This window comes from Ceratotherium simum, chromosome X (assembly GCF_057802395.1).
Source record: "Ceratotherium simum simum isolate JZ-2026a chromosome X, ASM5780239v1, whole genome shotgun sequence".
Lineage (NCBI taxonomy): Eukaryota > Metazoa > Chordata > Mammalia > Perissodactyla > Rhinocerotidae > Ceratotherium > Ceratotherium simum.
The window spans coordinates 118,618,360-118,640,586 of NC_141940.1; the positions used below are offsets into that span (position 1 = coordinate 118,618,360).

Consider the following 22,227-nt stretch of genomic DNA (forward strand, 5'->3'; position numbering starts at 1 on the left):
ACACACTCAGAGTACTATAGTGTATATACTAATAGTACTCTAGTAACTGCTCTACCTGAAACATACCCATGCCGGGCCTGTTTGTTCTGTCTTTCCCAAGGGCCCCCCGAGCTCTTTTTCCCTGGTACCTTACCCCTCTTCTCTCTTTCCTTCCTCTCCTGATGTGGTTTCTTCCCTGAGGCAGAGATTCCACCAGGCCCCAATTGATTTATCAGCCTCAATCCATACCTGACTTTTCCTAGAAGACACCACACTCCTACCACCCGCTCCCCATTCTATCCAGAGAGATCTCATTCCCTCCCACATCCATTTTCTGAACAGGTGAGGAAGAATCTTGTCTAAAATAACCCAGCCTCAATATACACACACCTTCTAGCCCTTACCCTGCTTTCTTTTCTTCAGATAACTTACCACGATGTACATATTATTCATTGTCTATGCTCTACTCAACAGTGTTAATTTTATGAGGTCAAAAACTGCCTTGTTCACCACTGTATATCCAGTAAGTAGAATACCACTGTCCTATAGAAATATATAAATATATAATGCGCGTGACATAAAATGATGCTCTAGCAGCCATGTTAATAAAGTAAAAAGATAAAAGTGAAATTAACTTTAATCTTATATCTTATTTAACCTAAATAGTCCTTCTGTTATCACTATTAAAAAATGAGATATTTTACATTCTTTTTCTCATACTAATTCTTCAAAATCCACTGTGTAGTCTACGCTTACAGCACATCTCAGTTCAGACTACCATATATTTCAAGCTCCCAACAGCCACAATGTGGCTAGTGGTTACAATGGACAGTACAGATACAGAATAATAATTGGTACATAGGAGGCATCCAGTACATCTTTGTTAAAGTTAATATTCTTCTATACTATTTGATTCTTCTATAGCATAGGAATAGCATGGTAATAACGTCCACACCATTGATATAGCCTAATTGACTTAGCCATCTCTTATTAAGCATTTAAGTTGTTTTCAGTTTTCACTGTTTAAAATAATTCTGCAACGAACATCCAGTTTACATGTTTTTCCTTGGAATAAATTCCCAGAAGTGAAAATTCTAAGAGAAAAGTATGTCCCCTTGTAGGGCTGTTGCCGCATTTTGCCAAATTACCCCAGAAAAGATACGCCACTTAGACTTCAAGTGGTTTATGCTTGGTTATTAATGAAACCTCTTCGAGGCCAACAGGGCAAGTATTGCTGATAATGACTGTGATGATAAATCTAATGTTACTAGGTACTGGTTTTTGTCTGCTCCACGCACTGCGCACTAGGTATCATCTACCTCTGACGGGAGAGAACCGGAGGCTCGGGGAGGTTAATAAACTAAGCGCTGGAATCACATTCAAATTCAGATCTGGGGTGAGTATGTTTCCAAAGCCTGGGCGTTTCCCCCTGGGCTACGACCACCCTCCGTTTCAGTTAAAAAATTTAAAAAAAAGCTAACTAAAGACAAGGGAAGGAAGATGAAAGAGTTGAGAGAAGGGCGAAAAGTCAAAGGCCAAGAAACTGCTGCGGGAACCGGGGCCATGCACAAACGACCCACGTCTTCCCGCCCCGCCACACCCATCGGCGCACAAGTCGCAGCTCGACCGGGGCGGGGGGGGGGGGGGGGGGGGCGCCCGCCCAGTACCCCTACCCAGGCGCTGCACGCGACCTCCCAGCCCGCCACCCTCCACGCTCCGCCTCGAGAGGCGGATCCTCATCCCGCGCCAGTGCCCCAGCGTGATGCAGACAGCGGCGCGGACATGACGTCAGCCGAAGCGCAGGCGGGACTTCTGGCGCACCGCGGTCACGTGCCCGTACCGGAAGCCCACGTCTAGTCGCCCCGGCAACAGCTCCTCCCACTCACGCCCTCTCAGTCTCCCCACCGGAAGTAGGCTCCTGCTCGCCCAGCGCCCGGGATCTGCAAGCCGCGCGCCCACGAGGTGACTCAGGGGACGACTGGATTTTCTTTGGGGAGTGAGGGAGGAGCCTGGAGGCCCCGGAGCCTGGCTTCCTCTGAGGCCAGGAGAGCCGAGGGCTTGGCTGGAACGTTGTCGTAGTTATCATCATCCTGTGGCAATAGGTGCGGCCAGACGCCCATGAGATTCCTCAGTCATTGCTGGTTAACTGTGAGAGGGGACTGGTTCCAGAGGATCTCAGCTCTGCCGTGCATCACAATCACTGGATGACTTCTAAGAATTCTGATGCCCGGGCCCCCATTCCAGACTAGTTAAATTCGAATCTCTAGAAGTGGGGCCCAGGCATCGGTATTTTTATTAAAGCGCGCCATGTGATTCTGATGTGCCCAGTAACGCTGTGTTAAGCTAGGTCGGGAAGGTGCATTCGGACTTGGCTCATCCAGCCCAGTCCCAACAGAAGATCGCCCGGGGCAGCCTGAGCCGTGGAGGGATGTCTAGGATACTGACCCGTCTACTCAAAAATTGGGGTTTTCTTTCTTTTCCCTCGCACTGTAACCTCTGTGGGAGGTCAGAGGTTTTGGTGGAAGTTATCGGAGAATATTTGGCACCTGTGGTCTTTTACGCACATTACCTGTGGAGGTGGAGAATGTGTTTGCCCGCTTTTCTTCCTCAGTAATTAAGTGGAGTTGAACCAGTGGCCAATGAAGGACCTTTTAGCTTTGAAATCCTAAGAATCCCTTAGTACAGATCAGATGGTTCTGAACAATTTTATTTTTTTCAGGAATGATTTTTAAAGTTGTTTCACAAGCTAGGTTCTGTATTCAGCTGTTTTGCACCTAAGTCAGAACAACATTACTTGAAAGTCTAAAGATTAGTAACACAACACTTCTGGGGTTATTTACTCTCAGGGTTCCCATGAATTGTGGGGTGAGGATAACCTTTAAAAACACAATGTATACTAATATAGTTTGTAAGAGTAATAGTCCCTTTGGGATGGCAATGCGAACAGAAACTATAAACGATTGTTAGTAACTTTGGATAGGCTAAGTGAAGGCAAATTCACAGTAAGGGATACAAGTCCCCTCTGTGTGTTCATTGCTGTGCTGGGAAAGGATACAAACTAAAGCTCTAGAGAGAAATTTTCATTCTAAAACTGTTTTACAGATGGTGAAGAATTATTTTGTTGTTTAGGATCTAACATTTAAGAATAGGGTGAGATAAAAAGGATGGGGGAGAAATAGAACAATTCAGGCTAGAGTGGAGGTTGGAGAGATAGCAAAGTAGGTGCAGAACTCTTGGAACTACTTCTCTGCAGTAGGAAATCCAGCCAGAAAACAGTTGGACAAGTGAAAAAAGAGCATAACTGTAGTTGATCAAAGGTCAGATGAATTGAAAATATCTTTCAAAACATTAATGTATTTAAACATCTGCTTCCTGAAAAGATTTGGAGTTTATAGTCAGAGTTATTTGAGTGAGTAGCTACTCAGTGATTTTAGGAAGGGTAGAGGTAGGAGGAGAGTGTTATCCGGAAACAAGAATCTCAGCAGCATCCAAGGGCAGGAAATATTAGCTATGATTTTCGTGCTGGAAGGAAAATAGGAAATTTAAAAGAAATAGATTCCAGAATCCATGCCTACAAGTAACTGATTAAATGTCCAAATGACTGGGACATAGTGAATACCGGATAAATTGAGAAAAGAGAGAGATTAACATGGAATTACCCTGTGTGAGTCTTTAGAAGTAAAACTTGGAATAAGCCTCCCGAAATCTACTGGTGGTCTTAACCACTTTAAACTAGTCATGGTTTTTGCTCATATGCGCTTAACTTGCATTAGCTGCCTGTTCAACCCTTATTCCTTTATGGTCACGCCAGGTTTTGCTGTATGAGGGATGTACTTGCAGTGAAACCAACTTACCTCTTTCCTCTTTTGAGTTGTATTATTGTTATGTCTTTCTCAGTTATCCCAGTTTTCAGCGATTCCTTTGCATGTTGTGTTCATGAGTCAGAGGGTAACTTGGTTTTTGAGTGGCCTCATATTTCACTTCTGATTCTGACTTTAGTCACATAGGGATTTGGTGAGCTTGCGAATAAATCCATTCGCAATTCCGTCACCCTTGCTGACAAATTAAACAATGCCATTCTGTGGGTGGAATGTCATTTGTGTAAAAAAAGAAGAACGGTTAGTACATCCTTTCAGTCTTTCTCCTTCCACATGCTATGCTTTCTTTGTGACATTACTTCTTATTGCAACATCTAGAAGGGAGTAAATTGGGGTTTGGGGTTGAGGGAATGAAAAGGAAATAAAACTGATTTTTGGCTCCCTTGCCCGTCCATTTTAAGGGTGGCTGCTATAGCTGGAGAGGTGTAGGCTTTCTGAACACAGTAGCATGTGCACTTGTAGGAGGCCTGTGTCTGGCGCAAAGATGGAGCTTGGCCTCCTGAGGGTGGAAGGCCATTCAGACTTGAGCCATCTTTCTTGTCCAAATCACTAAGCAGGGACCATGCCAAGCCACAGGAGGGAATGAGGGCATCAAGGCAGATGAATTTGCCGTCAAGCTGCTGGGGGAGGGGGTAGGAAGCCATGCTCTCAAAAAACCTCATTTTATTATTTATCTTAGTTGAGGAAGTTCCTACGGGTGTGTGTGTTATTGGACAACATCTCTGATGGGCTTATTACTGCATATACAGAAATTCCTTAGAACTGCATATGACTCAATTTATATAATCAGAGTTCTCACCATACGTTCATTTATTTTAAGCAATCTGCAGCAGACCCCTTTCCTTCTACCTTGAAACAGTGGGTACTGAAGGCCTAACTAGATCCCCCCAAATTATCTGGTTGGCTCAGAGATCCATATCGGTGGGAGCCTTATTAGAAGGGTTTGACTTTCAGGGATTTAGCCAGCATAACTTATTTAATGATTGACTTTTAGTGTGTGTCTATGCAAAAATCAAAGCAAGTGAGTTTTCATGTATTTGATTTTCAGAATTCTAGTGGAAAAGGAAGACAGGAAAATCCAGTTACAGAGTATACATTATCATTTTGAGGGGAATTTGTGTTTTTATTTTATTGATCTGGGTGCTATGACACATCCTAGATCCTACATTTATAAGAATATAAATATGCAGTAAAAAGAATATATACGATGTCACTACCTTTCAGCAAAGCCACATTACTTATTTGTGGAATTTTTTAATAATTTGATGGAAATAGTCACATTTTATCCGTTGAAAATTACAAAGCTCTTGTCTGTTATTCTTCATGTATATTTATGCATTTAAAAATACATCTCCCAAGATAAGCAGATTCATTGAAGAATGAGTCCATTTTTTAAGAAAGGCTGTATGGGAAAATATATGGTTCAAGACTCAGAGACACTGTCTTGCCTGTGGGCTCGGCAGTGTTTTGTGAATGACCTCAGTGCTGGTTTTTTCCTTCCTTCTCTGGTGGTTGAGGACAGACAATGAATACTGTCTCTGTGCTCGCCTGGGCTCAGCTGGGTAGTGACTGTGATGCCATTGTGCTCACTGGGGAGGGCTGCCCGCTTGGTAGTGCTGTGGATCCCGGCCTGCCCTGACATTGCCCATCTCTTTTCTTTCAGCTCCACCATCCCATTAGGAGAAAAGTTGCTGTTCAGTCCATGAAGACGTATGCCATAAAAGAGTAGGAGACACTCTCAGGGAGGTGAGGAATGAAAGATAAAGTTCAAGACCATTGAAAAGGCATCGAAATCTACTGCAACCGGAAACTTTCTTTTCTTTGAGATGATGGTGGTGTCTGGAAGTGTTGCTATAATGTCTAGAATTATTTTCATGTTGGCTTTTCGGGCACCCAGGAAGTTTTAGTAGGTCCTTAAGCACTCTGTGTGGAAAGGGTAACCAGCTTTAAAAAGTTAACAGGACGCATTCCTAGAGGAGGGTCTCACCTTCCCCTGGGAGCTAGCTGACTGATGCCATTAGCAGGGAAGGGTACATATTCCTTCTTGCAGGGACTAGACACCCAGAACTCTCTCCTGCTTCCCATCCTTGGGTTACTGTCTAGCACATGGCAGCTAGCAGGGTCTCCGTCAGAAATCATGGCGCTACATGCCTTCTGAGCCCTGTTGATTGATAGTTTTGCTGGAGTTTGGTTTTTTTTAATTAAGTCTTTAAATGTCTATGTAGATCTTTAAGAAGTGGTCCAATTTCCTTATTTAGTCATGGAGACAATTCTTTTGTCCCAAATGTTAGGAACTGGTCACTAAGATTGCTGTTGGTCATAATCACAGTTGTCTTGCTTCCACTAGTCTCATTCCAAGCCCAATAATGTATGAGACATGTGAGAATCGTGAAGTTCCTCTGCTGATTTCCAAGTAGAAAGTGAGGACCGATTAGGGTGCTCAACATATCGAGGGCAGAGTCTATCCAGCTTAAGAATGTGTTAACATAAAACAGGGGTGGGCAAATGATGGCCCATAGCTTGTTTTTTATACTGCCCAGGAGCTAAGAATGATGTTTACATTTTTAAACGTTTTTTAAATTTAAAAAAAAGAAAAATATGAAGAATATGTGACAGAGACCGTATGTGGCCCACAAGCCCAAAATATTTATTATTTGGCCCTTTATAGAAAAAAATTGCTGGCATAAAATACCAAGAGTGATACTGGCTATAGCGAGCTAGTAATAATTATAAAGCTCCATGCAAGCAGCTATTCCTGTAGATGTATTTTTCTGTACCTTACTTGATTTCTGAGAGATTAATTGTCATTCGTTCTCAGAAACTATTTTTAATTGAATATCTGTAGGATTTTAGGAATATTAAAAATACTTAAAATGTAAAAGAATATGATGCATAGGTTTTGGAATTTGGGGAGGGAAAGTAAGAAAGGCAAGGTTGAAATGAGCATATTCAACATACAGCCCCAGGACTCTCAACTTGCTGGAGGAGGGCAGCAGATTTGGTTATAAGTGTCCCAGTGGCCAAAACAATGAGGAAAGCATAATCAGAATAAAATCAATGACAAAGTTGCCTGTATTTCATCATTAATATAAATTTGTCTTTCTTTTCTAGCCTGGGGCTTAAAAGAGTCCAGCGCCTTCGCTGGTTAGTTGATATCCTTTATAGATAGTCGGCACACTGGGCTGAAGCTGAGCTGCTTCGGGTCCAAATGCTGGAATTGGCTTTCTTCAGTCATCTCAGCTCGTTGTCCTGGCTGCTTTCCTGCAGAAGTGCTCAGAGTGTGCCTTGCGTGATCTCTGAGGCAGTGTAAATGACAGCCCTTCTATCAAATTATTTGTCAAATCAAAGACATAAATAAGTAAACTCTCCTCCGATTAGCACTCCTTCCCCCTTTTTAATCACAGCCATGGGCATTTGAGCAGCCTGGCGAACATGATGGATTACACTTGCACCACTTAAACAGTTGTCTACTTTATCGCGCATGCCTAAACTTCCAGCTCTGCAGCGTGGAGCCTCTCATAAGCCATCTTGTGCATTTTCAGAATATTGGTACTACTACTTTTAATGCCAGGCTGGATTTTCCCAGTTATAAATAAAAACAGAATTTTCCGAGGTCTACAGCAGTGTTCAGTCACAATAATGTTTATTACATATTTGAGGCTGTCAGACCTCCCAGCTCAAAATAATTAATATTTACATTGATCTGATTCTAAGTATGTTTTATAAGGCATAGAAGTCTGGATTCACAACTCTTAATTTCCAGAAGACACGCTGATGTCTCCTAGACTTTTCTAATTTAATTCCTATGCTACCTGTTAATCTCTAAAACAAACTGATTAGGACACACATGGAGTTCACTTTAATGTTATTATGTGCTGCAGGCTCTCAGAAAGCTATTCAGATTTCAGTGGTAGAAATATGAAACCTGGCTGGAGTGAATTAGCCACTTAAAGGCTGCATCTGACCGTTTAGCACTCAAGTGTGTACTGATTTCTACCATCATTTCATTTGTGTTAGTTTTACTCCTCTGAGTGGTGAGCCCCTTAACGGTGTTGACTGTTTTATATTTCTTTAGTAGCTTGTAAAGCACATAGCAGTTAGCCAGGTTTTCAGATAATTGCTCATGTTTTAAAACTTTATAGTTTTAAAATAAGTGAACTTAATTTACACATATTTTCACTGCATTTGTTAGCTTTTTTCTAGTTTACATTTACTGCATGTGTGTGTATTCCTGAATTGAGAACAGAGAACAGGAAGTGTGGACTATGTATAAGATAAATTTACAGAAGATCATGGCAACCCTCTTGGAAATACCCTATTTGAAAGCTTATTATTCTTAAAAAGAAAGTGAATGATTCTCTTTAGGCTAAATCTTAAAAGATATGGTCAATTTAACATCTCAGTTTTCCACATTAACCATAGCAAAACATCTGATAGAGGTTACAAAATAAGTCAAGTTTATTTCTTAAGGCTTGGAGATTTTTTAATTCTACCCTATAATTGAGTGAAGTGGGAAAAATTGAACTCTTTCAGTATCTGATTTCCAAAGTTTCGAAACCCTGGTAGCTCTTTGCTCAGCATCACATTGTTAGTGGTTTCATCTCACAGATGCTTAAATTCTCTTGCGTTTTAGGATATTACTGTTGTTTAACCTTTTTAAAGTACATTCTGTTGTAGGCTGGCATTTTAGTGGCTCTGAACTCCTGAATGGGAAGGAAAAAAAAGTCTCTTTTAAATAGGTTGTAAAAGATACAGCTGCAGATAAACTTTACCTTAGATATTTCCTGCCATATCAGTAAATCACAAACAGGTAGGTGGGGAGGAAGGAGTAAATCCTGGCAGAGCAAGGCTGCTGGGCAAAGGCAGTCCACATGGTCGCTTGGTGGAGAGTGTCCACGGAACAGTTTCTCCTCCTGCAAAGACAAGGAGTGGTTAGGTAGGGAGAGTGTGGTGCCACACGCTGGCTGAGAGATGCTTATTGCAATCAAAACCAAAACAAGGCTTTGGGGGCTTAAAGCCCAGGGGACAACCCAGGCTGGATAAATGTCTTGTTTAGAGAGGCTGCTGCAAGTCCCAGACCTGAGGCAAGACCCAACAAAGGTTTCCAGGGAGTTAGCAAGATGTATTCTGTTCTGTTCAAGGCTTGAGGACATCCAGGGTTAATTTAAATAGGCATCGGCATGAGTTAAGAATTAGTAAGTAAAGTCATAGTTGTACATTTTTAGTTCGTGTTCTGTATATTATTTTTTAGATATATACTAGCTACTAACTAATTCTGTGGTTCTTTTCGTAGACTTTACTTTCAATAGGGAAACAAGTACTCGAAAAATACAGTGTCCTTTGAGCTACTTAATCATACCTAAGGGGACCCACAAGGTCATAGCCCAGGTGCCAGGGTCCTGTGGTGGGATGTTGCCTGAAGACCAGGCACAGTACTGGGAAGAAGCAGCCTGAGGAGCTGCTTTGCAAACTGCAAAATAGCCACGACTCTCGCCCACCTGTACTGACCAGGCGTTTGCACTGTGGTTGTTCTTTCCTAGTTGCGGTGCCCATTTGGACTTTCACAGAGATGGCAGCAAAGGTAAGTTTTTTTTTTTAACTCATAAGAGAAAAATGTAAATTTTAGTCATTACAGTTGTGGTGTTCTCATTCTAGGGTGGAGAAGACCAAGGAAATATATCAGAAAACTAAAAGTAAAAGCAACATTGGGTGTGCTGCTAGACATCTTTTGTCCCAGGCACTGAGGAGTGGGCCAAGCCAGCAGGTGTTTAGGGGGCGGAGAGGGAGGGACCAGGGAACATCCTGCTCATTAGTCCATGTGGTTCTTGGCAGGCCATTTCTAACTTGGAACTAGTCACTTAATTACAGTGCGTAGAGAGGGCCAAGATGATAGCCGTCAGGTCCTTATCTCTCCCTGCATCTGTTAGTTTGCAAACTGGCCCCCGTACACAGAGGGCAAGGAGAGACTGAAAAAAGAGGCAGGCCACTCCAGATTGGTAGGTGGCAGGTTTAATAAGCAAGGGAACTTACGAGGCCTGTCTTGGGCATCTGCAAGACAAGTAGATCTCCGCACCCACCTGCCAAATCTTAAAAGTTTATATAGAGGCCTTAACTGGATTCAGTCATGTGTACCGTCCAGATGGTCTCAACAACACATTGCTCTTTCAAGGCTGTATCCTTGAAAATGGCTCCCACTGTGGGAACAGTGGGGAGAGCGTACGTTCCATGCACAGGGGAAGGGGTGAGGAGCTCCGATTGCCCAAGTCCAGTTCTCGGGTCAGCTGGTAGTCACGTCCTCTCAATGACCTCCAACAGCACCTTATCTAAAAATGATCATTATTAGCCTCTGTCCCCACTTTATAAGGGACATAATCTTAAACTAATTGTCCTGTGAATACCTCGTGTACACGTACTTCAGAGCAAGTGTGCATATACTTGGTATCCATTGTGGGCAAGGACCTGTCCTATATCCTTTTTGGCCCAGTAGCACCCTAATGTAGAGTAGGTGTTTAGTAGATACTCAGTCAATACATGTTGATTAGTTGATTAGACATTTGAGAATTTCTCTTGAGAATGAACTGTGTGGTATCTAGCCTACACCTCCCTTTATTTTGTAGGCGGCATCATCGAGAGCTACCGAGCCTTGGTCTTCTCATCCAGTATATGCAAGATACTGGCAACATTATCATCAAGCAATGGCTTGGATGCGAAGCCACCAGAACGCCTATAGGAAGGCAGTAGAATCTTATTTCAGTACCCCGTGGTACTCCCCTCCCGCAGCTCTTGCCCAAAGCTCTTATGCTAACGAGAGTGGATCTCCTCAGTCCTTCTATGACCATCATTCGGCCTCTCAGGACTCCTGCTGCGGTTATTTGCATGCTGGAAGATCTGGGCAGCATCTATATGACAGCACAAGAGAAGACCAGGCTTGGTCCGCAGAGGAGGAGATGGAGACCGAGTCAGATGGGGGCGTAGAATGCGACGTGAGCAACATGGAGATCACCGAGGAGCTCCGCCAGTACTTTGCAGAGACCGAGAGGCACAGGGAAGAGCGACGTAAGTGCAGGCCTCTGTCTCCTCGTGCTTCCTTTCCTTGCCCTGCCTTCTGCCTTATTTCTTCCCTGATCTCTCAAGTTATTTTATAACTCTTCAGTAATGTTCCAGATCCAATCCTAAGCCTGGAAAAGCTATGGTGATATTGTACCTCAGTTATATTAGTTTCCAGAGTTGTTTTAATATAGGACTTTTGTTAGTTCTAGAACAAAGCTTATCCTAATAGGGCCTCTGTCATTTATTGAAGGTTAGACACCACCAGATGGGGTGTATGTGTGTGTTATGTGTGTGTGTTCCCTAATCTACACAACAGTCCCTCGAGGTATTAAACCCATTTTACAGATGAGGAAAGTGAGCCTTAAGGTTGATTGACTTGTTCTGTGGTGCACTACTAGTAATTTCCTGTTAGGATTCAGACAAAGGTCTGTCTGACTCCAGTGCCTGTGCTTGTTCCTCTAACACAAACTCAGGGATTAGGTTTTGTCCCTAAGACTGCTAAGTTCCTAAAATCCTGCTGCCAACTCACTGGTCCACAGCTCGGAGACTTCCCTGGCACTCTAGAGCTACCAGATCGTAAATATCAGGCTCCCTTCCGAGTAGAGATCAGTGTGAACCTAAACAGAATAACAAATGCCTGGTATTTAAACATTTCCAGTTTGATCCTGCATTGAAGGTGTCTGTCCCTGGATGTAGAGAATTGTGAGAATGGTCCTCTATCTTCAATGCAAAAGCAGTTTTGTTTGTAATTTCTTACTAATTTGCTGTGAAGAGTTAGAACTACTTTGTATGCTCTCCTTACTATTAAGATGCACCAGCCCCTTTACATTGTCAGTGGCTCTAACAGATATGCTTTTCTCCTTATAACCAGTATCTAGTCTCCATACTATTTTTGTTGAGTTCTAACTTTATGATATTTTACCTAGAATTTCCTAATAAACAGAAACATACAAGCCTGGGAATGGGCAAGTTTCATTTCCATCCTGAATGATCTGTATTTTCCTAATGATGGGCTAGCATTTATTGATCCCCACTGGCTGCCAGGAACTGAGCCATGGGCTTTGTATAAAGTATCGTGCCCTTTAGTGTCTTTGCCTGTGATTCTTCACTAAACTACTCATTCAGATTGTTTCTTTTTTACTTCCCTTCTTCTGATTACACTGTTGACTTCTTTGATGCATATTAGAAAGTATATCCAAATGAGTATTTTTAAAATAGTTGTTCTGTTACACATAGAGTATATTTCTTTCCTTGATCTCCAGAAATAAACTTTACCTTTTTTCAAGATACATAGGAAATAATCATTAGTCTAATTTAAAAGTATGCAACGAATGAGGGAAAGTAAGCATTGAAGCATGTCCACATTTGGTTAGAATGCTGTTTGTTACAGCTTTTGAAAAAGAAAATATGATAGAGATAAGGCTCATTTCTGTTGTCCTTACCAGAAGGTAGAATAACGTGTTTTTCCCACCAGAGATTGATGCTTTTATGATAGAAGTTTTAATTAAGGATGGGAGCAAATCCCAGTCATCCAAAAGGCCATTTTGAATTATCTGCTAATTTAAAATAAACTTGGTATAGTTATTCAATAAAAAATAGATGTGAATGAAATGAAAATAATGAAATGAGTCCTTCCAGTGTAAGCAGTTCAGTTACAGATATGGTTAAGAACCATCCCAGTTCCTCCTCTTACTTTTGTCAGGTAGAATTCTAGGTAGGTAAAAAAAAGAAAAGTCATGAAAATTACCTGCTAAGGTGTGCCTGGCACTTAATATTATTTTGAATGACTGAATGAAGTATTTCAATATTAATTATGAGGCTTAAATCAGAGGTTTCCAAAGATCCCACAAAGTGCTAAACCTGCTTTGGTTCTGAGGGGCATTTTACAAAGTGAGTTAGGCTTTGAATGCTTTATAAACTTGATGAACTGCATATTTTGTTTGATATTATTCCTAAATCTGCTTAGTTTACTTCAGGGCTTCAAATTACACTATTATCATTGCTATTACTGGGTTGAATTGTGTCCCCTAAAAATAGATTTGTTGGGAGTCCTAACCCCCCCAACCTCAGGATGGGACCTTATTTGGAGATAGGGTCTTTACAGAGGTAATCAAGCTAAAATGAGGGTGGGTCCTAATCCAATATGGCTGGTGTCCTTATAAAAAGGGAAAAGTTTGGACACAGAGATAGACATGCTCCCAGGGAGAAAGCCATGTGAAGAGTGGAGTTCTGCTGCCACAAGCCAAGGAACTACCAGAAGCTAGGAGAGAGGCCTGGAACAGACCCTTCCCTAGTGCCTTCAGAGGAGGCACAGCCCTGCTGACATCTTGATCTCAGGCTTCTGGCCTCCAGAAGACAATAAATTTCTGTTGTTCTAAGCCTCCTAGTTTGTGGTGCTTTGTTATGGCAGCCCTAGGAAACTAATACAATCACCCTGCGAGAATTTTCTTTGTTCCCAAGTGCAGTCTGTGAGTGGGACATACAGTGAACCACATAGATCTTGCCATCACTGTGAAGAAAATGTGGTATGTATTTGTTTTACTGTGATCTAGATAGCAAACCAACAAAAAAGGAAATTTTATGAAAACCCGTACAACCTACATCTTTAACCTTGCTCCCTATTATTTACATTATTGTTAGTAACATTATACAGAGACAGCTGTGGCAGAACCACTCATATGACAGGGTTCTAGCCTAGCTCCACCACCGACTAGCTAGAGGTTCTTGTCCTCCTGTGGGCCACCTACCCTGTTCTATGCCTCAGTCTCCTCACCTGTGACACGGGGATCCTAATTAATGGAGTGGTAGTTATGCGATTAAATGAGATGATAAGAGAAAAGTTGTAGAACAGTGCTCGGTACAAAGTCAGTGCTCAAGAAATGTTAGTTGTTGTGGTTAGTTGCTAATAACTCATCCTTTAATATGGGTTATTAACCATAAACTGGTTTTGCTCTGATGCTCTGAGATTCTGCATATTTTTAATAAAAAGATGTTCTGTGGCTTCAAAAAAAAGTCATATATTTCTGCTCTGCACTTTTCAAACTCTTAAACTGATTTAGAATATTTAAAATGTAACAGATTAAAGTGTTGGTTGTGTCAAATTTAGTTATTAACACAATTTCGTCAAAATAGTCATGAACACAACTTTTAGTTCTGTTTCAAGGACATTCTTGCTTGATATAGCTTAATATAGTGAAATACATGGAAGAATGAACCCACTTCCGTATTCCTAACAACAGCATTAAACACATCGAGCTTCTGCTGCTTTTGCTTTTAGAATGTGTAGTTGTAGCATCATTGAAAACTACTTGTCCTAGAGTCTCTGCGATGCTTTTGTGTCCTGCATTCTGCCCTGAAAGCATTATCAGGTCCCTGGGAGATGGGAGAATTGTCTGGTGAGGGCGAGAACAGGCTGTGGTGTCAGAGTCTAATCTTGCTGCTACAGACTTGGTCTTTACTAGAAGAAGCTGCTGGGGCCTGACCCTGCCCCACCACAAACAATGGGCAGCGGTTTACCAGCATTCTTTCTTTTCACTAGCACTCTTGGTGGTGTATAGGACGAATTCGTGTTCCTTCGAGCAGTAATGAATGATGGAATTCAGCTGCAAGTAATTTGAATGCCCGTGGTGCTTTCCAATCCATTACCTTCACTAGAAATGTTCATGGAGACTTAGTTACATACACAGTTGGGAAATGTCGTAATAGTGATAAGGGACCTGAGCAGTGTGAATACTTGGTTAAAGTTGTTTTGTTTTGCTCTTTGAACCACTAGAAGCTACTTATTCAATAAGGGCAAATTCAGCTTTGAATGTGAATTATTTAGAGAACACAGAATTTTATAAAATATTACTAGCAAGGGAAAACGTACCTAAACTTGAAAGATTTAGTTTTTCAGTGTTATTCACTTCCACAGGAACATATATGTTATTCAATTCATTGTCATCTGAGTCTTATTTAATATTTTCTTAGGATAAAATCCTTCAGACTGAATAGCATGTTCTTATTTGTGATCACTACTCTTCCAGATACTCTCTAATTTAACATATTTCAATGATAAAAAAATTAAGTAGGATAAATAAAGAATTCCTTTTGTGCAGTGGAAACAGGCATGCTTTTGATGATGTTATATGTCATCATTTCCTAATGAGGTATTTCCATTATTTAAAGCTTCAGTGGTAACATTGCTTGTGGGAAAGTAGACAGTTGTGAAGTTTTAAAGGTCAGCTGTGTTTTCAATTATTTCTCAGGAAAAATGTTTATTGTTAGGTTAAGAAAAGTATCATTTTTTTAGTCATAAGTAACCATCAGTCGAGACTACAAGGTCATAGTCCTAATACTTAGAGGGAAAATGAGTGCAAGTTATCATTCCCAATAGAGAAGAAGGCCCTCTGAAACAAACACTGCCACTGTTGCCTCAGGCTTGACCCAATCAGATAATTATCATCTCTGTTTGGGGGATATCTCTTGGGTCAAAACAAGGACATATTCACAAAGAGCTTAAACCCAGTTGGGAAGAGGAGACAAAATCAAATTAAAAATGTTATCTAGAAGAGCTGTCTGTGGTGTGGTCCATTGGTGCTTTTGCAAATGAGGGTAGAGCCAGTGAACTTGCAGTCAGAGGAGGAGCCCACGGGCTGGTTGTTGAGAAATGGAGTGTGCTCTAGGCTTTGAGGGATGGGTCAATTGGGAAGGAGAGAGAAAGAAAGGGGTTAAGTCCACTCCTCACTTAGCACTCAAAGTGCTGTTCTTGCCACAGGGCCCAGATGTGTGTTTATCCATTTGATGGGAGACATCTGCTCCAGTGTGTTGTGTCCACTGGAGTAGGAAGGTTTCAGACTCTAGTTTTCATAGTGAACCTTCAGTCAGTTGGCTGGAACCCCATCTGTTTTGCTTGCATCCACCGTCTATGGAAAACCTAGAGGATAAGGTGAAGCTTATGGCCCAGTATTTAGTGAGCCATTTCGGTTTAGTCAGTGCGATTCAAGTGTGGAACCATACTGATGGAGCACAGTTCCGCCATGTGTGTTTGTTTCGTCTCACTCAGATGTTCGGAAGTGCACAAAGCCAATCAGTGAGAAAATATGTGCACAAGGCACATAGGAAAGTGGAAGGGAATGATGGACATGCACTTTATTCTAAAAGTGAAAATGGTGATTGTCCACTGACTTCAGGATTACCTTTGTCACGGAGCGAGGGACGTGGGGTGAGGACGGAAGACCCATCAGAAGTGGCTCCAGGTCTGCTGGCCAGTACCTGTGTTCTGGGTGTGTCGCTGACAAGCCAGAAATGCAGCATTCATGATATCAGTCAAGTCTGTGCTTTCACTCGGTTGTGCTCAGATCATTAATTCTGGCAACAGAGCAGAGAATATAATCAGAAAGATATGCTAATCCTAGGAAAAATAACATTCTTTAACACTCAGTTGTCTTAGTGCTTTGTCCTCCAAGATGTTCTACCTTTGGGCTAATTGTCTGTGGAATACTGAATGAGAGTTTTCCTGCTATGTCAGGTTCTCTGAAGTCCAAGTCACTTCTCAGGATTTGTTTTTTCCTTTATGGACTGTCTACATTGGTAACATCATGAAGTGTGTAGACTGAGGTGAAAAATATCAGGGTTATTTATCCTGAACCCAGATGGAATCCAGTAAAGTTTCTCCTTAATAGCATAATACTGTTTTTCTTATTTTAACCCTAGATGCATATTAACCCGTCTATTAGTTTCCTAGGACTGCTGTAAGAAATTACCACAAACTGGGTGGCTTAAAACAACAGAAATTTATTCTCTCACAGTTCTGGAGGCCAGAAGTCTGAAATCAAGGCATTGGCAGGACCACACTCCCTCCAAAGGCTCTAGTGCCTTGCTTCTTCCAGCTTCTGGGGGCTCCTGGCGTTCATTGGCTTGTGGCAGCGCAGCTCCAGTCCCTGCCTCTGGGTTGACGTGTTCTCCCCTCTGTCTTTATGTGGCCTTTTCTGTCTCACATTAGGACACTCATTGGATTTAGGGTCCACCCTAATCCACTATGATCTCATTTTGATCCTTCCCTTAATTACAGCTGCAAAGACCCTATTTCCAAATAAGGTCACATTCTGAGGTTCCAGGTAGATGTGAATTTTGGGGGGACACTATTCAACCCACTACAAGCCTGTTTTAAAGGTGGAATCTATAAAGATATTCTGATTTTTATTAAAAAAAATTCCCATGATCAAATACCCTACAAGAAAAAAGCACTTGGTAACATTGAGTCCCACTGTTGTTTTCAGTCAAAATGACCAACCTGTCCATGACAAGGCCCCTGTTCAGTTACGTCTGAAGGGTGATGTTCTCCTCTACCTCAATCAGATGATCCTCCATCTGGTTGGCTCAGCCCTCATCTTGTTTTGACAGGAGAAAAACTGCCAGTTATTGAGAATCCTTTCTTTCATTGGGAGGAAGGAAGCAATAAATAGAAAACAGAATGAGTGGATGCCTTCAAACAAGTATATTCCATTCTAAGGTTTGCGTGTCCCCTAAGTCAGTATACACTACGTACTTTCAGATGCTAGCTTAGCCTCCAGTGCCCAGCCAGTCTGAGGGTATTTGGTTTTAAGCTGACTGGTTTTCAAATTTGTAGTCTAGCCTTAGAACTTGTTTTTTTCTAATTGTGTAAGTAGAGGCAAAGTAATTCAGATGTAAGGGAACAAGATCAGACCCCAACCCATTGGTGCCCCTCCCCTCCTTCTTCCCCACCCAGCCTCTCCACCACAGAGGCTCTGAGGAACCTACTGGAAGGGAGCTCTACCCAGCACCTTTTGAGATCTGAGCATCTGTTTCTCTATCCCTGGGTTGTCATCATTTTTCTTTAACAGCATCTGGAAGAAACAATTGTTTACAAAAAATAATGTATTGCCTTTGTCCGAGCTTTCTCTCAACAGTCATTTCCTGAGCACCTGCTTTGTGTCAGGCATTGCATCCTCCCCGGGCTGGGGGTAGGAGTGAGTACAGGCGACAGTGCCCCTCCCCCATAGATGACTCCCACAGGGGGGTCCTGGCGCTAGCCAGGCTGTCATTGTGGGAGACAGGCTTCCCACCCCTTACTATGTTTTAGGGCACCTGCCCACTACGCAGGGAACCAGGAGACCTCGAAACGTCTTGTGAGGCAGGGAAGAGACAAGGTTTGGGCCTTAAATTGTCATGAGGAGGCCTGGATGGGAAGGAGATCCAAGCAGAGAATTGAGAGCAGAGGGCTGTGTCTTTTATTCTTTTATTCTTACACTGTATGAACTTTATTAACTAAACCCTGTGATGGTAACCCATGAGCTCATGCTGAGTGCGAACTTGAAAAATTGCACAGGCTTCATTGACTGCCGGCTGGGGTTGCTTTGTATTAACATAGCGTTTCATCCGCAGATGTCGACAGTAAGAGAAAATGTCTCTCAACATAGAATTGTTATACCGATTTAATACCTGTAAGATAGTTTTTGTCAGAAGGATAGCAGAAAGAAGTGTAATTTTTTTTTATTGAGGTAACATTGGTTTATAACATTATATAAATTTCAGATGTACATCATTATATTTCAGTTTCTCTGAAGACTGCGTTGTGTTCACCACCCCAAGTCTAATTTGCCATCTGTCAATTGAAGCATAATTATAACCACGTTAAATTATAAGGAAAAGAAAGATGCACAAGTAAAAAGGTTATATTCACATATCCTAACGGCAGAGAGCAACACTTACTAAGTGAAGATTCCAGTGTTTATTAAAACTTCTAAACTCAGAGACTCAGATTTAGACAGGAAGTTCAACATCTGTTGGGTCACTAAATCTGTCATAAGGCTAATTATAGTCTTGGGACAAATTTGAGAGTAAAAGCATTGTGGCCTGGGACCCTCTGTCCTCTAGATGCAGAGGCTCTGAGGCCCCAGCAGCCTTACACATCGGATTGTTTCCTCCGAGCCGACGAAGAAACCAGAGCCCAAGGATTGGTAACGTGTCCAAGGCTCTCATAGGTGGCAGAGGGAATCTGTTGTCTCTGGCTAATGTGGAAATGCCAAGCCTTCAGAAGAGTAGTCTTGCTGGGGGCGGCAGGGAGGACAACATAGAATTTAAACACCCATGAGAACTGAACAACTTATATCCTGATGTTTCTAACTTGGTGGAAAGACCAAAAATGAGAAACAAATGCTGTTGACCTCCCATTCATTTGCCTATTAAAGGCCAATATTTTGGTTTAGTTCTGCACTTCACAGTAAGTCACTTATATCTCTCTTGCATGGATAAGGTAACAGTTTAGATTGCATTTGTTTTGTGTGACAGTCATTTGGCATATCCGTATATTACTTCCTTATGTCAAAGTAAACTGCAGATGTGCTAAGACAGAAATGGCCATATATGTTGTTAATAATGTTTCCAAGTTTATAAAACCCCTTCCCTCCAGGTCCAAGGTGTTATTTATAAAGAACGGAATTTATGACAGTGACTATGCAGAGGCACATAAATATCTCTCTGTTCACGCTTGATTTGCTCACTTTTGTGTTCCCTTCCATACTAAGCTTTCATTCTGCTACTTTTTTTTTTAACAAGGAAAGAATGATTTATATCATTGTTTTATTCCCCTACAACCATCTTCACTCCTTATTTAGTAGTATTTCTCTTGGTAGCAATAGTAGCTACAGATGTGTGCATTCTACTAGTCAATTTCTCTCTTCTTGACAGTCGCTTACAAGAATCTAAGTTGGCTAAATTTTACCTTATGAAGCATTGGTTTGTTGATATTTTTATGTTGTTTCCATTTACATAAGAATAAAAGTTATGATATTAGGACTTGTTAGAGTAAAAAGTATAGAGGGGAGAATAAATTGAATAAATATTTCTCGCTTTACAAGGATCCATTTAAATTAGTAGGTTTAAAAGCAGGTATCACTTGAAATTTAGCCTAAGCTAACCTGTGAAGTGAAGTGGAGAGTCAGCTCCCATAAGGCGGGAATCAGCACACTGGTGTGCATTTGTTAATATAGCAGGAAGACTGAAGTCGGAGGCCTTCCTTCCCTTTGCAGAATTGCCCTTTCTCGGCCCTTTTCCCTTCAGCAAGTGCTGTATCATTTCACCCTCTGCGGCCTGGTCTGGCTTGTGTTTTAACGTGTGGCCGGACCATCGCTCCTGGCTGCAGTTCTCTAGTGACTAGCTCTTGCTCTCGGCCAGAATACCTAAAATCAGTACCTCTTCCAAAGGGCTGACTTTTTCCCCCCACCACTTCATTTGGGGTGGGAAGTACTACTTCTTGCAACCCTGGCCTTTGCAGGAAGCGTTTCATTTCCCTTCTGGCCTGGTGCACTGTTTAAAACCAAGTGAGTGCCACCAGCCGTTGCTAGCCCGGCAGGTCGTGGGCGGCCGTGCAGATGGAAGAGAAGAGAGGAACGCAGGTGGTTTCATCTTCCCCTGTATTTTCAGGGCTCATGGCAGAGGTTTGATAGTTTGGGGTGACGTTTCCTTGCGGCTTTTTGCCTTTTCTCTCAGTGTATGACTCCGTGATAAGTGCACAGTGCGCTTCGTAGATAATGATAATATGCAGGTCGTGCCTTAGAGTCTCGTGAACATCTCAGCTGGCACAGCTGGGCCCGACTTCCCAGTTTGGAAGGGGAAGCCGAGGGAACTCGGGGGGCCGCCTGCTGCCCGCGGGGCAGCTGCGCATCCCCCAAGTTCACGGTGCTCCTCCCCCGCGCGTTGGCTCCTTCGCAGGGCGGCAGCAGCAGCTGGAGGCGGCGCGCCTGGCCGACTACGTGAACGCCGACCACGACCTGTGCTACAACCCGCGCCGCTCCGGGGAGCCCCCGGCCGAGCGGCCCGGCGAGCGGCGCCAGGCCGAGATGCAGCGGCTCTACGGCGACAGCGCCGCCAAGATCCAGGCCATGGAGGCGGCTGTGCAGCTGAGCTTTGACAAGCACTGTGACAGGAAGCAGCCCAAATACTGGCCGGTCATTCCGCTCAAGTTCTGAACCCCGGGCCCCAGCCATCACCCCTTGCCTTTTGGATTCCCTCTCTTCTCTCCTTCTGTGCATTTTCTCAGGAAAGAGACATGAGTACGTCCACCAAAGTCCCGGTGGGCCCCTCGGAGGGGTGGGGGGGAGCATGTCAGCCACTTGGAAGTTGGCAGGACGTGTACTGTTCCAACCTGAGAGAGTTTCTTTTGACGTAAAGTGAGAATTCCACATAAGTCATGCTGGTTTTTGATGTCAAGAATAATGTTCATTCATTAAAGTTCTTGAAGATACTGCCTAGTTTTTTGCCTTTTTCTATTTTCTTCTCTGTTTAACCCACCTGAGCTACGCAAATGCCTTAAGTGAGTCAGCTGGCCTCTCCTCATTTTCCTTTAGCCCCCGCTGAAAATGATGCACGCATGCAGCGAGACACACACCGCCTCTCTGCAGTGCATGTTCTCTAAAGGGCCAGAGAGTTCGTATTTTCTGTAAGCCACACGCTCTGTGTCGTGACTGCTTGCTTCTGCCCTTGCAGTGTGAAAGCAGCCATAGAGGGTTAAGTAAACAGATGGGTATGGCTGTGTTCCAATAAAAGTTTATTTCTAAAAACTGGCTGTGAACCAGATTTGGCTTCCGGGTGATGGTTTGCCCACCGCTGCTCTAAGGGAATGAAAATACCTGTCTGACATTCTTGTTATCTCTACAGAGCTTGAATGTCATACAGAATTGAGAACAAAGAACAATAATTCCCAAACCTGCTCACCTCTGCAGCCTTCTCTGTTGTAGAAAAAGTATAATTGAACCCTTACTATGTATATCAAATATTGTTTTGATAAAAGAATACATTTCTGAAAACGAAAATCTAAAAATTGATGGAACATTCCATTATAAAAGCCAGCTGCCTTTTAAATAAGTTATTACAGTGTGTTGCCAGGGTGAGCCCGTGTTGACCTGAGAAGATTAGCACATCCATCAAAGGTTGGTGAAAAGATTTCGTATTGACATGTTTCTCCCTAAGAACACTTAGGTCCACATTTCAGCCCCTGCCCTGAGACAAATGCATTATTTTCATCAGCCCCAGGTGCTTATTTTTCCAAGCTCTCGTTTTATTCCTCGAGTTGCAATTTGTGCGTGGGTATTACAGACAAAAATCAGAATTAACTTCCCCTGAGGTGACACGACTAAAATTTCAAATCTTTAGTATTTATTTTTTTTAAGCCCATCCACCTAAATAGAAAATAAATGTGACTCAGACACAAATACAAACCAAAGCCTGTCATTGCAGCAGGCTCTTAGCTATTTGAGAGACAAATGTTTCTCTTTACAAAGGACTCTCATCTCTTCCCCCAGAGAAACCAGCATGCGGG

The 22,227-nt window shown here is 42.5% G+C and overlaps 1 protein-coding gene across 2 annotated transcripts; it reads left to right on the forward strand.

Moving 5' to 3' along the window:
* Positions 1 to 1,856: 1,856 nt before the first annotated feature.
* GEMIN8 (gem nuclear organelle associated protein 8) lies at positions 1,857 to 21,160 on the forward strand. 2 transcript variants are annotated; one of them, XM_014791117.2, is made up of 5 exons: positions 1,857 to 1,941; positions 5,521 to 5,603; positions 9,398 to 9,438; positions 10,475 to 10,913; positions 20,622 to 21,160. In XM_014791117.2, exons 3-5 carry the CDS (start codon positions 9,427 to 9,429, stop codon positions 20,876 to 20,878), a joined length of 708 nt encoding a protein of 235 aa, XP_014646603.1. In that variant the 5' UTR covers positions 1,857 to 1,941; positions 5,521 to 5,603; positions 9,398 to 9,426; the 3' UTR covers positions 20,879 to 21,160. The 2 variants fall into 2 exon arrangements, with proteins under 2 accessions (XP_014646603.1, XP_087282595.1); XM_087426469.1 differs by lacking the exon at positions 1,857 to 1,941 and adding an exon at positions 1,965 to 2,081.
* The last annotated feature ends 1,067 nt before the right edge of the window (positions 21,161 to 22,227 follow it).